This window comes from Alosa pseudoharengus, unplaced genomic scaffold (genome assembly GCF_046254945.1).
Source record: "Alosa pseudoharengus isolate Yale_2024_CS ecotype anadromous, Long Island Sound unplaced genomic scaffold, YU_APseudo_1.1 YU_APseudo_1.1_scf_22, whole genome shotgun sequence".
Lineage (NCBI taxonomy): Eukaryota > Metazoa > Chordata > Actinopteri > Clupeiformes > Clupeidae > Alosa > Alosa pseudoharengus.
The window spans coordinates 28171469-28184888 of record NW_027468680.1 but is presented as its reverse complement, the minus strand read 5'-3'; the positions used below and the strand labels follow the sequence as shown (position 1 = coordinate 28184888).

At 42.9% G+C, this 13420-nt stretch overlaps 1 protein-coding gene across 4 annotated transcripts; it reads left to right on the top strand.

Moving 5' to 3' along the window:
• Positions 1-4694: 4694 nt before the first annotated feature.
• LOC143139041 (uncharacterized) lies at positions 4695-12845 on the top strand. 4 transcript variants are annotated; one of them, XM_076299585.1, is made up of 3 exons: positions 4695-4782; positions 4916-5009; positions 11521-12845. In XM_076299585.1, exons 2-3 carry the CDS (start codon positions 4921-4923, stop codon positions 12305-12307), a joined length of 876 nt encoding a protein of 291 aa, XP_076155700.1. In that variant the 5' UTR covers positions 4695-4782; positions 4916-4920; the 3' UTR covers positions 12308-12845. The 4 variants fall into 4 exon arrangements, with proteins under 4 accessions (XP_076155700.1, XP_076155701.1, XP_076155702.1 ...); XM_076299586.1 differs by having other exon boundaries at positions 4728-4782; positions 4921-5009; XM_076299587.1 differs by lacking the exons at positions 4695-4782; positions 4916-5009 and adding an exon at positions 8679-9389.
• The last annotated feature ends 575 nt before the right edge of the window (positions 12846-13420 follow it).

Below are 13420 nucleotides of genomic sequence, written 5' to 3'. Positions count from 1 at the left end.
CCCTCCTCCCCTCTACCCAACCCCTCCCGCCCTGCCCGCCCTCCTTGCCTGCATCCTCGCTCGTCTTTGGCGCTCCGGCATCACCCTCTGCTGCTATGAGCTGTAACTCCACGCCTCTGTGACTCCCGACACCGCGCAGATAATAGCCTCCGCGCTCGGCTCTCTGCCGCTGGGGGCTGTGCCGGAGCAGCGACGCACAGGAGGGGAATCATTCGGAGCAATTTAACTTGAGTGCTCTGGCCTCTGCACAGCAACAACTCGCATGCGATTGACTTCACGCATTCACTGCACCCGCAGCTCAGCGCACAGGAAGACGGGGTCGGGTGTGGGGTGTTGGAGGCTTCTGAATAATAATAATAATAATTAAAGGGAGGGGAGGTAGTGTTTGTTATTGTCATTCCGATTCATCACCGAACCTAAAGCAACCCGAGGGCTTGTCACCGCAGCAGCGAAGGTGCACACAGAGCGGAGAGGCTAAGTGATCGCAGAGCACATGCGCAGTGCATTGTAATGTAAGCGTTTACCTATGTGGTTTATTTAAAGTGGAGGGTGTCTGCCACGCTAAACCACTGTGTCCTGCCATTATCCGTTCCAGGAGGCGTCCCCTGTAAAGGGAACAGGATCTGCATCAGATGGGGATGCAAGATAATCAGAATGCTGATAAAACAGATTATGTAGTGATGTTATCCACCATGAGGGCTCAAAGTGTCACTGTGTGTGTGTGTGGCGCGCGCGGGCACGTGTCTGTCTGTTTGTGTGCGCGCGCGCGTGCGTATGTGTGTATGAGTGTCGATGTGCGTGTGAGTGTGGATGTGTATGTAACAATGCAGTGAGAAGATAGAGGAATGCATCTGCCTGCATATGTTTCTGTGTTTTGTTGTTGTTCGAGGCGGCGGGTGGTAAAATTGGAAGAGAGAGAGAGTGCATCATGACAGTGTCCCTTTTTGATAGATAGAAAAAGTCCCCCGCACTCTCTCTCCCTCCCTCACCCTCTCCCTGCTATCTCTCCTTATCTCCCCATGTCCTCTCCCCACCACTCCCTCCCCCAACCCCCTGGCAGCCCTGAGGCGCAGGGACCCGCCGTCTGCAACTCACACAAGCCAGACCGCGCGCGGCGAGGGGAGCTGTCATTCGTCAACGCGGAACTTTGGCAGCTCCACGTTGCCATGGGAACTGTCTGTTGCCGAGGAATGGTTTTGCATCACAAGGCCTCTCAAATTGGTTCCAAAGCCGCGCAGGTCTGCGCTCCACGCCTCCCTGCTCTGGTCCCCTCTTTGCCAGCTCACCTCCGATGGAGGCAGTCACTGGAGCCCTGCTGCGCAATCCTGTTTGATTTACACACACCACTCCCCGTCACCTCACCCACGTCTCTTATTATTTCTCACTACTCTGCCATGCTCACGTTGCCTTCCCTGTAATAAGCAAATACAGACTATTCAACTGGCTCTTGAAACAGTGACCTTGAATTGTTATAATTGAGATGTCGATTTGTGCTGGTGCCATTCTGCTCACAAACAGAGCCCTTGGCTTGTGTGTACAAGAGTTATGTACAAGAGCCTTTTTGAGTTAGTGTGGGCCTATATGAAAAACGGGAGTATAAGAAAAAAAAATTACGATTACATTTAATTGAGGCCAAGCTAATTTGGATTCCCATTACAAGTCAAACTGTCTCTAATAGGGCCAAACTGCACCATGTTTAGGCTACCTCCAAACAGGGGCGTAGATTTGCGTGGAGACCGAAGGACGTGTCCCCACGAATGTCAAATTACGACTGAAATGTCCCCACCAATATTCAGGTTGAAATGGGGGAAAAAGCGCTCACATGCGCTACACAAAGAGTTAAATCATTTCTCACTTCAGTGCTGCGGATCATCTCGTACAGATCTTGTAATGTGCAGTAGCCTATAAGGGTAAATCGCGCTGATTTGAAGTTACCTATAATAACTACCAGTGAGCCGCAGTCTCCTGCGCAGCATGCAGCGCTTCATCTTTACTTCACTACAAGCATGAAGTGCGTCCAAATTCACCCATTCTTCTCTGTTGAACTCCTCGAGAAGTAGGCTACTCATCACACATGTGTCACATGAAAGAGCCTTTTCTCAGCTTTTAAACGGTGCTAGCTAGCCACTGTTTGCTGTAATAAACAGTTCGCGAGAAAAATAACTTCAAGAGATTTAATAATTATTCTCTGCGCCCATCTCCACATCCATTCGTCTCGGTGGAATATCGTAGGCCTACACACTCTTCACGCAACACATGACAAACCATATATCAGAATAAACAGCAGACCTTACCGAACACAAAGGTGTAATGCATTCCCGTGTATAGTTAGCTGTTCCAGAGTAATCCAGTTTTGAAATAAATTATAGCAAAATTCAAGCAGCTTTCGGCTGCATTTCTTAAAACTGAGCTGTGCTTACATCGCCTAGATATCTGTAAATATTAGAATCAGAGAATATACAGGCAGCTCATGTTTGTCAATGTAGCCTTAATGATTTCTTTTCACAAAATGCTAAGCATGCATGTATTTAAGTTTCTTAAAACTGAGCTGTGCTTAAATGGGCATGATTTCATAACAGACCAAATAGAAAATAAATGTTAAATATAGCCTACATATCTGTAGCCTACATATTAAAATCAGATTATGTAGGCTACACAGTGTAGTTAGATCAAGTTGGACAGTAGCACATTTTAAGCATGGATAGTAGTTGGACAGTAGCACATTTTAATCATTTTATATATTCGGGGAGGGGGGGGGGGGGGTAGTGGGTAGTGTCCCCACCAAAGCTCAGACCAAACCTACGCCCTTGCCTCCAAACAGGCCACAGAATCATAGGGGCTGTGAGATTGGCTAAGTCATTATCCAGGTAGAAGATGGATGAAATTCAGCACCAGTCATCTTCAGTTATAAAACAACAGCATCTTTGTATTCAGTGGGCACATTGGAAACATTTGCAAGATGACACACAATGGAAGAGACTTCCACAATATTTCATGCATCCTGTAAAAAAGACTGCCATATAAGAAGACAATCTCAAGACACCCTGTAAATGTAACTGTAAAAATGACAGTTGATGTGGGTCATTAAGGATGATGGGGATCTATGGATCCTATGGGCAACTTTCTATCTCCAGACAACATAGGTGTTTCCACTGAGTGGTAAGCTTGGGTACAGCATGGTGGGCCTACACAATTATTTGAGCTTCCATTGTTAGAATTTGTGATTGGTAGCCTACAAAACCAACCTACCTATCAAGTACCGCATCAGACTGTCACGTACATCCCTGCCCTCCTCTGCATCCTGCGCTAGTGGCACCACAGGCTCTCCTGCAACAGGTGTATCCAATTCTTGCTGGTAGTCCTCCTCTCCATGACTTTCACAAAGATTGTGAAGATCACAGTAAGTCAATACCATGGGTTTCACCAGTTCAATGTCACTGTCATTGCTCTTCATAAGGCAGCGCCACCTACCCTTGAGTCTCTCAAACATATTTTAAACCACGACCCAGGGCCTGGACATTTTCTTGTTGTATAGGTCGTTGCTCTGCTGTCAGTCGGCCATTGTCAGGAAATGGTTTCAGGAGCCAATTCTGTAAAGGCAGAGTCCCCCAACAAATAGTAGCCGACATTCACCAATGTTCTTGGTGCAAAGGCCTGGGTAAAGGCCTCCACGCTCAACCAACTCCCACAATGTGCATAGTCTCAGAACCCGAGTGTCATGCACACTCCCAGCCATCCCAGCATATCCTGAAGAGTCCTTTTCAATCCACACCTCCTCAGAGGATGATGTGATGCCAGCCTTTTCTGTTTGTTACTGTGGTACTCCTGTGGGCCAATAATGGGTATGTGTGACCCATCAATGGCACCATCACACTGCAGAAACCCTGACCTGTTCTCAAAGTAGGCCACAAATGGCTTTTCATGTTTCATACAGCATAGGCCTACAGCATGGGAGGATAAGCCCATCTTGAACAGGCAGTATAAAAAGATTTTTTGTAACTACTAGCTACCTTTTGCCCTCTATTACTCTATCTATATATAAAAAAAACAATGCCTTTGTGACAGTGTCATAGTTTGTACAAATGAGTCAGTGCCTTGTACCTTATTCACAGAAAGTCAGCATTGTTGTGTTGTGAAGAAAAATGTTTGTTGCCATTACATCATGTCAGCATGTTCAGGGTCATGTCAAGGCCAGCATTTTTATGAGGTCAAGTGAGAGAGAAATGTGATCTGGGGAACATCTGAGTTGAGAACTACCTAGGGCCATAATTAAAATGGCAAACATAGTACAAAGTCTTTCAATGAGCAAAGTGTCTAATGAACAATTAGTAAATAGATTTTGCCTCATTATTAAATTAACCTTAGTCAGACATTATACCTTGCACTTGGCCTGCCATTTAAATTAGGGCCCCTTGTGTTGGCCAACCACAATAAAGTGACAATAACTTTTTTTTTAAACACAATGCAGCTTGTCATTCACTGTTCAAACTCTCAATATATAAGAAAGCTGTTAAAGGATATAATACATTATTTTATTTTAATTGGCAAAGTATCCGTTCTGCTCACATAACCACCTGCTTTTGTGATGTGTAAATAAAACCTCAGAGAGGACGATTCTGAGAAACCACTTAACAACTTAAGGGGTGTGTGCATGCATGTGAGTATGTGTTTGTGTGTCTTTGTGAGGGCAGTAGCTGGGCGGTAAACACATGGTAGTCTTTATAATCTGGCCTCAGAACTCTTAGAAGTCAACACAGAGGAGGGGAGCCACGGCCATTGCAAGTGAGATACTTCTTATCCTAGCCCTGGTCTCTGCAAAGCATTTCATTGTATTCAGTTTTTTTGTAGGTCTCAACTCAAAAGCCAAAATGGATAAAGCATGGAATAATTTGTGAACTTTGTTTATTTCTGGCAGGACAGATGTCACCTGTCTATATTGGGGACAGAAACACCTGCGTCGTGGGAGCTGGCCTATCAGTGAGGACCTACTCAGCCATCATGAGTGAAATGTAAGATATTTGGCAAGTAGGCCTATATCAAATTATTTAATACAATTATTGAATCTTTGTTGATTAAGGTAGCAAAATCGTGTTGCAGCGTGATTCCTCCAGAGTTTCTTAAGGGTTTCAAGAAGTACTTAAATACAACCGTACCCCATTCCAAAAAAGTTCTTTGTCATGTTTTTCATTCCATGATGCACCCAATTCCACAGTTCTGGACTGCAGACTGGACTGGTCATTTTAGCACATGGACTCTTACTCTATGGATAAATATTGTTTAAATATTGTTATAATTTTGGAATTGTTTACTTGAAATATTCAGGTCTTCCCTGAAAATACATTGTTTGGGTGACAGTATACAGTTAAGAACAAAATGATTCATACCCTGGCAAATATTATTTTAATGTTGATTTTCTCTTGACCAATGTTTGTTCTGACTGAAAATGACACTGCCACATGCCAAAAGCCTCTCCATGTCTCCACAAAGATTCTAAACAGCACCTTTATAGCAGCAATCCCGGTTTTGAGGCAGAAACGATTATTTGCCATCACTCTGATCTTGTGCTCACTTTTTTGACGGATTGAGGTCTGGACTCTGGCTTGGCCGCTCTAAAATGTTGATATTGTTCTCTGTTAACCATTTCTTGCCTTGTTTGGCTGTATGTTTTGGATCATTGTGTGGTTTAATGGTCCAATGCCGTCTATTGAGGTAGGTAGCTGTGAAATGTTCCTTTTTTTTGTTGTCTTTATCTCAACAAAAAGCATTTATTTTTGTTGTCTTTATTACTCAACTTTTCCAGCCTTTTGTTGCCCCTGTCCCAACTTTTTTGAGACGTGATGCTATCATCAAATTCAAAATGTGCTTATAATTTCCATGAAATAGTCAAATTTCTGTCTTTCAGCAGTTGATATGTTGTTTTTGAACTATTCTCAATGAAATATATTGTTCACATGACATTTGTAAATCATAGCATTCTTTTTTATTTACATTTTACAGTGTCCCAACTTTTTCAGAATTCGAGTTGTAGGAACATTTTTGTTCTAGCGTGACGAGCCAGACGTGCGTCTAGATTTCTAGGCTATTTTTGTTCAGCAATTGAATAAAATGGGGTCCAGGCATATTCTAAAACCAGACCAGGCATACATATCTTTGAAAACAGTTCATTGAAATGTTTACAGCACAATTTAGATATTTATGTTTTTGTTATTCTTACCTCTCACACCCTCAGCATTCCTGCCTGTATTTTGAGTGCTGAATTGGGGCAGGCTTGTTTTGATAAACAGTCTCAGTGTGAAAGATGGCCTTGAATATCCTGAATTCCCTAACAATAATTAAATTAAAAAAAACCCCACAATAACAAGGTCAAAGATCTTTCTAAAGGTCCATCTATAGGAGACACAAATCCATAATAGGCCTAAGCCTAATTTAAAAGGCTTTTGCCAACAACAATTTAGTAGCCTCTCCTTTTAAGCTATCTTGTGTCGACTTTTACAAAGTAGGCCTAGGCTAGGGCTAGCCTAGGGTAGGCCTATTTGTAGAGGGTAAATATTTGGTATCTTTTCTGTTATGGTGTTGGTCTACTGCACTTGGAAAAGAAAAGCAATTAAATCTGAAAATGTCATTGTCTTCTGAAAATTACAAGCAAATATTCCTAACAACTAGGCTAATGTTAATGTTAGTTAAAGGAACCGTATAAGATTGTGGCCAAAAACTGGTACTGCAATCACTTTCAAAATACTGTAGAGCGGTGTATCCCCTCCCCCTCCTCCCTGACGGGCAGAGCTGTGGGGTATACATGGATTTCTATGGAACGTCACGAAAACATGCGTGCGCAACCAAGAGGCAGAAAGCACCATAGAACAGCATAGAGCAATGCAAAAGAGCAAAAGAATAAAATGAGTTTTTGTGCTGAAAACTGCACCAATTCGAAATCATGATGGTTAGAGAATGTTAAATATGTTCAATATATTACGGAATGCATGTCTTCGCCAAAAATGACAAAATACGATGTTATATTAATAGTCCAAATGAACGTCAAACTTTGAAATATAGTTTGAAATGAGATGTTAACATCATTAAGACAACAGGGGTATCCAAAAAAGTCAGATTGTAGCTTACAGCAGCCGACTATTTAGGTTAAGTTTATAACGTTGTGGACGGCCACCAAGCGTCTATTGCCTCACGGCTGCGCGCATCTAGTTTTGTTGGTAAACGGGAAACCCATGTATAGGGAGGGAAAGTGAAAACCAGCGCCCCAAGTGGTTGCGTTCCTATCGAAGAGCAGCTCCAATGTTAAGTCCCATAGACCTATTTTTTAAAAAAACATTGTGAAGCCAAATCAGCGATGTAATCCACCAAAAATATTTTTCAGTGTCTATACAGTAATAATCTTCTAACTGTGAAAATGTCAGACACTATTTTGCCTTATTTAAAAAAAATCGAAATTGCTCCTTTTGTTTCATAAACGAACTAGTGACTTTACCCTTCCACGTTACTCATGGTAGCATGGTTTGTTTATTAGCCTGGTTAGCATTGACACTTAACACTTACTGTCAGCTCTTCATGTGAGTAGAAGCACAACACCAGTTATCCAGACATAAAGGTTATCACCATGCGGTTTACATCACGTTCCGTTATTACAAAAATATGTTAAGCCAGTTAAGCAAATTGCCGTATTGATCAGTTAAAGATTAAGCGCCCAAACCTGTGATGTCACATGCAACTGTAGTCCATTATCACCATGTTACGACAAAAACTCAAAACTAATCCTAAAAATAAGGATGACCACTTGAAGCAATAGAGGTGACCCCAGTGCCTAACATATGGAAGGCATTAAATTAAGATCCCAATGTGCACCGAGATATATTTTTTCTAAAAAAAAATCGCATCCACTCCTCTAAACTCTAGGAATGCAACCACTAGATGGCGATGAGATTACTTTCCCTCCCTTGCTACTACGAATCTCGGTTAGTGGGTTAGCGAGGTATGTTGCGCTCAAAGCCAGGGTATACTGTCACACGAAAGTGGATCTGTTTTAGTGTCGCTATATCACCATGGTATCTTATGCTTTCAACCAAACCTGGTCGGGAGGAGGTTATGTGCTAAGTTATAGCTCAAATCGTGTAATCTACCCCCCACTGACCAATCAATTGTCTTAAAAATGAAGTTATCTCATGTGTAGGATTCTGTCATATATCTTACAGGTGGGGCTCCGCCTCTACTAACATTTTGGAGCTCGAATGCGCTTTAATAGTGCTGTGCGTGCAAATATCCCACTATGGACGTGCATACCATACAACAACTGATGACCATTGATTTATTTGATGTTATAGTTTAGCCACAAAAAATTACCGCAGTGTAGATTAAGCTAACGCTCATGAATGCGGGAGTAATTGTATTTAAATAGAGGCGGTCTTGTGCATCTCCACGTTTCACAATTGGCCAGCGTCATCCCAACACCGAGAACGCGCACATATCTGAGCTGAAAAATATATCACATAACTGCTATCGTAGTATCACTTAACGTATACCCCTTAGTCAAGGCTTTGTGAAGCCTCGATATGTCTAGTGCTTCGTAGTATACCCCATTGGCAACCCGGATGCCAAAACACTACTGACTTTGTGATTAGTAGATAGGTGGAGGGTGGTGTTATGTCTGCACACAAGCGTTGGTGTAAGGCATTATGTTAGCGTTCAATTATACATTGAATTGTGATGCAGTGAGTTGCTCGATTGTGCTGAGAGCATTGTGTTATGCCTGACTGATGAATGTTTGATACTTGGGTCTGTCAGCGGGAAGTTCAGATTTGATAAGTAAACGATACAGCAAACATAACAGGTGGCGCATCGAAACACAACATGACAACATCAACATCAGCTGAGGGCTGAAACTTCACTTTTTAAATGACAATATCCTGGCCAGACTACTGTTGTCAGTGATATACGTATTTGAAATGAACATGATTTCTTAATGTCTAGTGACATATCAGGGCCATTTTATGATTAATTGAAATACATTTTTTACATACGGTTCCTTTAAAACTGAATGTTGTAGCCGAGCCTAGCAGAAGTTTCTGCGCCTATCATGTCACGTGGATACAGTCGATGACGTAGTAACATTGCGCCGGAAAACATGAAATTAGATGCAGTCTGCAGAAGGAAAACCTGAAGAACAGAAAATCAGAGATTATAATACTAATCTGTTGTAAAAACCACCCGAGACGGTCATGGGTTCAAACTGGAACTACCACGAAATAATAGAATTGTTGTCAGTCCGTGCAGCAGACGAAATTCATGGTGCGATAACAGGCACTGTTTGTGATTCTGTGATTTACGACAGGATTGTGGAGATGCTCCGAGAAAGAGGCGTTCGCAGAACAAAATCCCAGGTAATCAGTAAATTAAAATCCCTTCGAAGACAATACCATCATTATCGTGACAATGGACGACAAAGTTGGATGTATTTCGACGTCTGCGATACTATTTGGGGGAATAACCGCTTAACAAGTTCCGTTGGTGTGGAGACCAGCGTGACCGACCCTGACCTAGACCGGACTGAGCTAGAAAACAAAAAAACACCGACATGTCGGACAAATAACGTTACGAATGAGAACTGGAGCGACTATGAAACGACAGAGCTATTGTCTGCTCGTGCCAAAGATGACATTCATTGTCAGATATCTGGTACTTGTAGCGATGCTATGGTTTACTACAGGATTGTAGACATTCTCCGCGTAAAAGGCATCCACAGAAGCAAACCACAGGTCCTCAGCAAACTCAAATCACTTCGAAAACACTACAGAAATTTGCTAGAAAGTGGCAATGGGCAACATTGGATGTTTTTCGACATCTGCCAAACTATTTGGGGAGATTGCAGCTCAGAAAGTCCCGCAGGTGAGGAGAGTTTGGAGGCCGAAATTGACGTAACTTTAGAAGGAACGGTAGAATCAGAGAGCAAAACCACTGAACACAGGGCAGATCTGATGGCAAATTGGACCCACCACGAAGTAAAAGAGCTGTTATCTAACGTTACACGTGCCGAAGACGAAGTTGACAGTCGGATGACCGGTCACGCTCACGACACTGTGGTTTACGACAGGATTACAGACATTCTTCACGAAAAGGGCATCAACAGAAGCAAATCGCAGATCATCAAAAAACTAAAAACACTTCGAAAACAATACTACAATTGCCGAGAAAGTGACAATGGGCGAAGTTGGATATATTTTGACAGCTGCCAAACTATTTGGAGAGATCGCCGCTCACCAAGTCCTAACATTACTGCCGTGGAGAACATGTTGGAGCCCGACTCTGATGTTGAAGGAACGACATATTCAGATAACAACCACTCAAGGTGGACCAGCTACGAAATCTTAGAACTTTTGTCTACTCGTCTGCTAGAGGAAATTGATAGCAAGATGAGTGGTACTGCACGTGATGCTGTGGTTTTTGATTGGATTTCAGACACTCTCCATAAGAAAGGCATCCACAAAAGCAGAGGGCAGATCATCACCAAACTAAAATATCTTAAAAAACAATACCTTGCTTGCCGGAAAAGTAATGGTGAACAAAGTTGGATGTATTTTGACACATGCCAAAGGATTTGGGGGAAAAGCCACTCAACAAGTCCTACCGTTGTGGATGGCACACTGGAGGCTGATATTGACATGGAAGGAAAGGACGATTTAAAAGGCAAAAAAAGACGAAAACATGAGACAGAAATTGCCTCAAATTGGAGCCACAGTGAAACAAGTCAACTGTTGTCTGTTTGCGCAGAAGAAGAATTCGATGGTCAAATGTCTGGTAGTGCTACAGATGCTTTGTTGTATGAGAGGATTTCAGACATTCTTCACGAAAGAGGTGTTCATAAAAGCAAATTACAGGTGATTGACAGACTGAAAGCACTGAAATCAAAATACTTGAAGATTAACGACCACTATCAGAGAACCGGCAATGAGCATCACTGGTTATATTTCGACATCTGTCAATCTATTTGGGGGAATGGACACACAGCAAATCCCAAACCAATACTAAGACTGGACTCAGAGGAAGCCACAAGCGATTCAATGGACAGCTATGGTAGCGGAAGTAGATTTCAATTTGCTCCCTACTTGTTATCAGGCACCCTCAGGTTAGATTCTCTTGGCTTAGAATCTTGGCTTAGATTCTTGGCTCGTTTAACACTAAATCTATACAAGGCGAACTGGACATTTGTCACCAATGTCAACTCTGCCTATCTTTATACTATGGAATTTATTCACACATCAGTTGGTATTTAACTGCATTATACTCCCCAAAATTAGTAGGTCTATTGTTGAGAGCTACTCTATTGTAGCCTAATGTGGATCTGATTGCATACCTGTTCAAACACAAGCAATTGAATGTTGGGTTTAATTCTAGTGTGAATTACAAGGTCTGTTGCTGGTCCACAGCATCACAGTGAGATTTGTCACAAAAGAAGCCATTCATTTCTGCCTCAGTTTGTTCATTTGTCAATTTTGTCATTCTATGTCCTCTCAGGAAGCAGTTCACCGTTCCCATGCTCGACCTGGAGTGTTTGCTGTCCGCTAAGGTGAAGCTCCGCCAGGAGGGCCTGTTGGACTCACACTTTAAGTCCAACCTGGACCACGTCATTGAGGCGTTGGATGCCATGCCGGCCTCCAAACGCAGGGATGTCTCCTTGCTGGTGGAAGGAGAGCGCCACCTAGTCAAGTTCGTCTCGGGCAACCCCAGCCTCCACTACACCGTCCGCCAGGGTGCCGCCGGCCCTGAGCTGCTCCAGAGAGTTCAGGTGGGCGCCAGGTTGACCTGCGCCAGCATTGCCAAGACCCACTTTGTCGGCCACCGGTGCCGCGACGAGTTCGAGAGCTGCATGGTGCGGGCGCAGCAGGTGGTGGCCGCCAGCGATGGGGGCCTGGCTAACGTGGAGCTGAAGATTGCGTGCGGCGAGCTGCGGCTCACCTACACCACCCCGCAGCCCCAGGACACCATCGAGATCCGGCCGCAGCACCGGGTGAACCTGGGCAAGGCGCTGACCCTGCAGAAGGTCCTAGAGGTGAAGAACAGCATGGAGAAGGCGGGAGCTTTGAGCAGAGGCCTGCAGGCCTGCTTCCAGCACCTGCTGGCCAACCACAGCCAGTACCAGGGGGAGAACAGCCGCATCGTGCTCCAGAGCGATGGGGAGATGGTCGAGCTCATCAGTGGCAGACATACCTACCACAGTGCCCAGCATTTCATCTTCACTGATGCAGGCAGCCAAGTTCAAAGTCACAAGGTCCAGGATATTGACCTGTGGGATGATGAATAGAGTAGCGTGACCTTCATTGTGCATTCATAGATCAAGACAAATCAGAAGGTAATCTGCCTTAAAATAATAATTGAACAGTGCATTAGCTGCCTTCATTCCTGTTGAAAAGGACAGGGATGAAGAATGGGCTGCGTTAATGAATAACAAACACTGTTATAGATTACAAATTTGGAAGCAAGAGGTATATACATCAGATAAAGATTTTTTGTTACTTATCTATCCTGTTTCCTGTCTCCAGGTTCTTAATGAATGAAGTCATCAAATATTTAGCTAAAATGGGTCAAATCTGGATTTCTGTAGCTGGGAGATGACTTTTCTCTAAAAAAGACCTCTTAACACTTAAGCACAGCTGATTATTATGTATAAAGGCCTTCAATGCAGCATTTCTATTTTATATGTATATATGTATAGACTGTAGTTCTATTTTTGTCTTTCGGCTACCTCCTTTTTAAAGTGTGTGATTGTTTTTCAATACAAGACTGCCGACGAGCAATGTACATGCAGACTTGTTTCTGAATTAAAAACAAAGCTTACGGTTCATGTCCATTTCAATTTTATGCCTTTTAATTCTCTTCACCACTTCTCTAACCAGTGCCCAGTACAATGGTCTATAACAGTGTTTCTCAAAGTGTGGTCTGGGGACCACTGGTGGTCCGCAAGCTATCCCAAGTGGTCCGTAAGCAGACATGGTCAAATATAATATAGATGAGTTGTTTGCAATATTGAACCAACTTGTATGTAAATCCAAACAGTTCTGCAACACTGCCTGTGTAAGATATGTCAGTTTAAATCATATGAATCCTCAATGACACAATAAGCAAAGTGCTAAGACAATAAGACATATTTTGATCTTTTGCCATGCCTTGAAAACCAAAAGACAACAATTTTATCGTCAAGATTCTTTAGCAGATGTTTTTAGTAAGGTCCCACCAGAGCCATATAAAGGTACCTTTATATGGCTCTGGGTCCCACCTTTGAAGGTTTTAGAATATCTTACTAGCATAGATTAAAAAAAAACATATTTAAGTTTCTATAACACCTGTGCTCTGGCCATTAAATAGCCTTAGTTGCTGAAATGGCCTTAAATTAAACAAACAAACCTGGAAGCAAAAT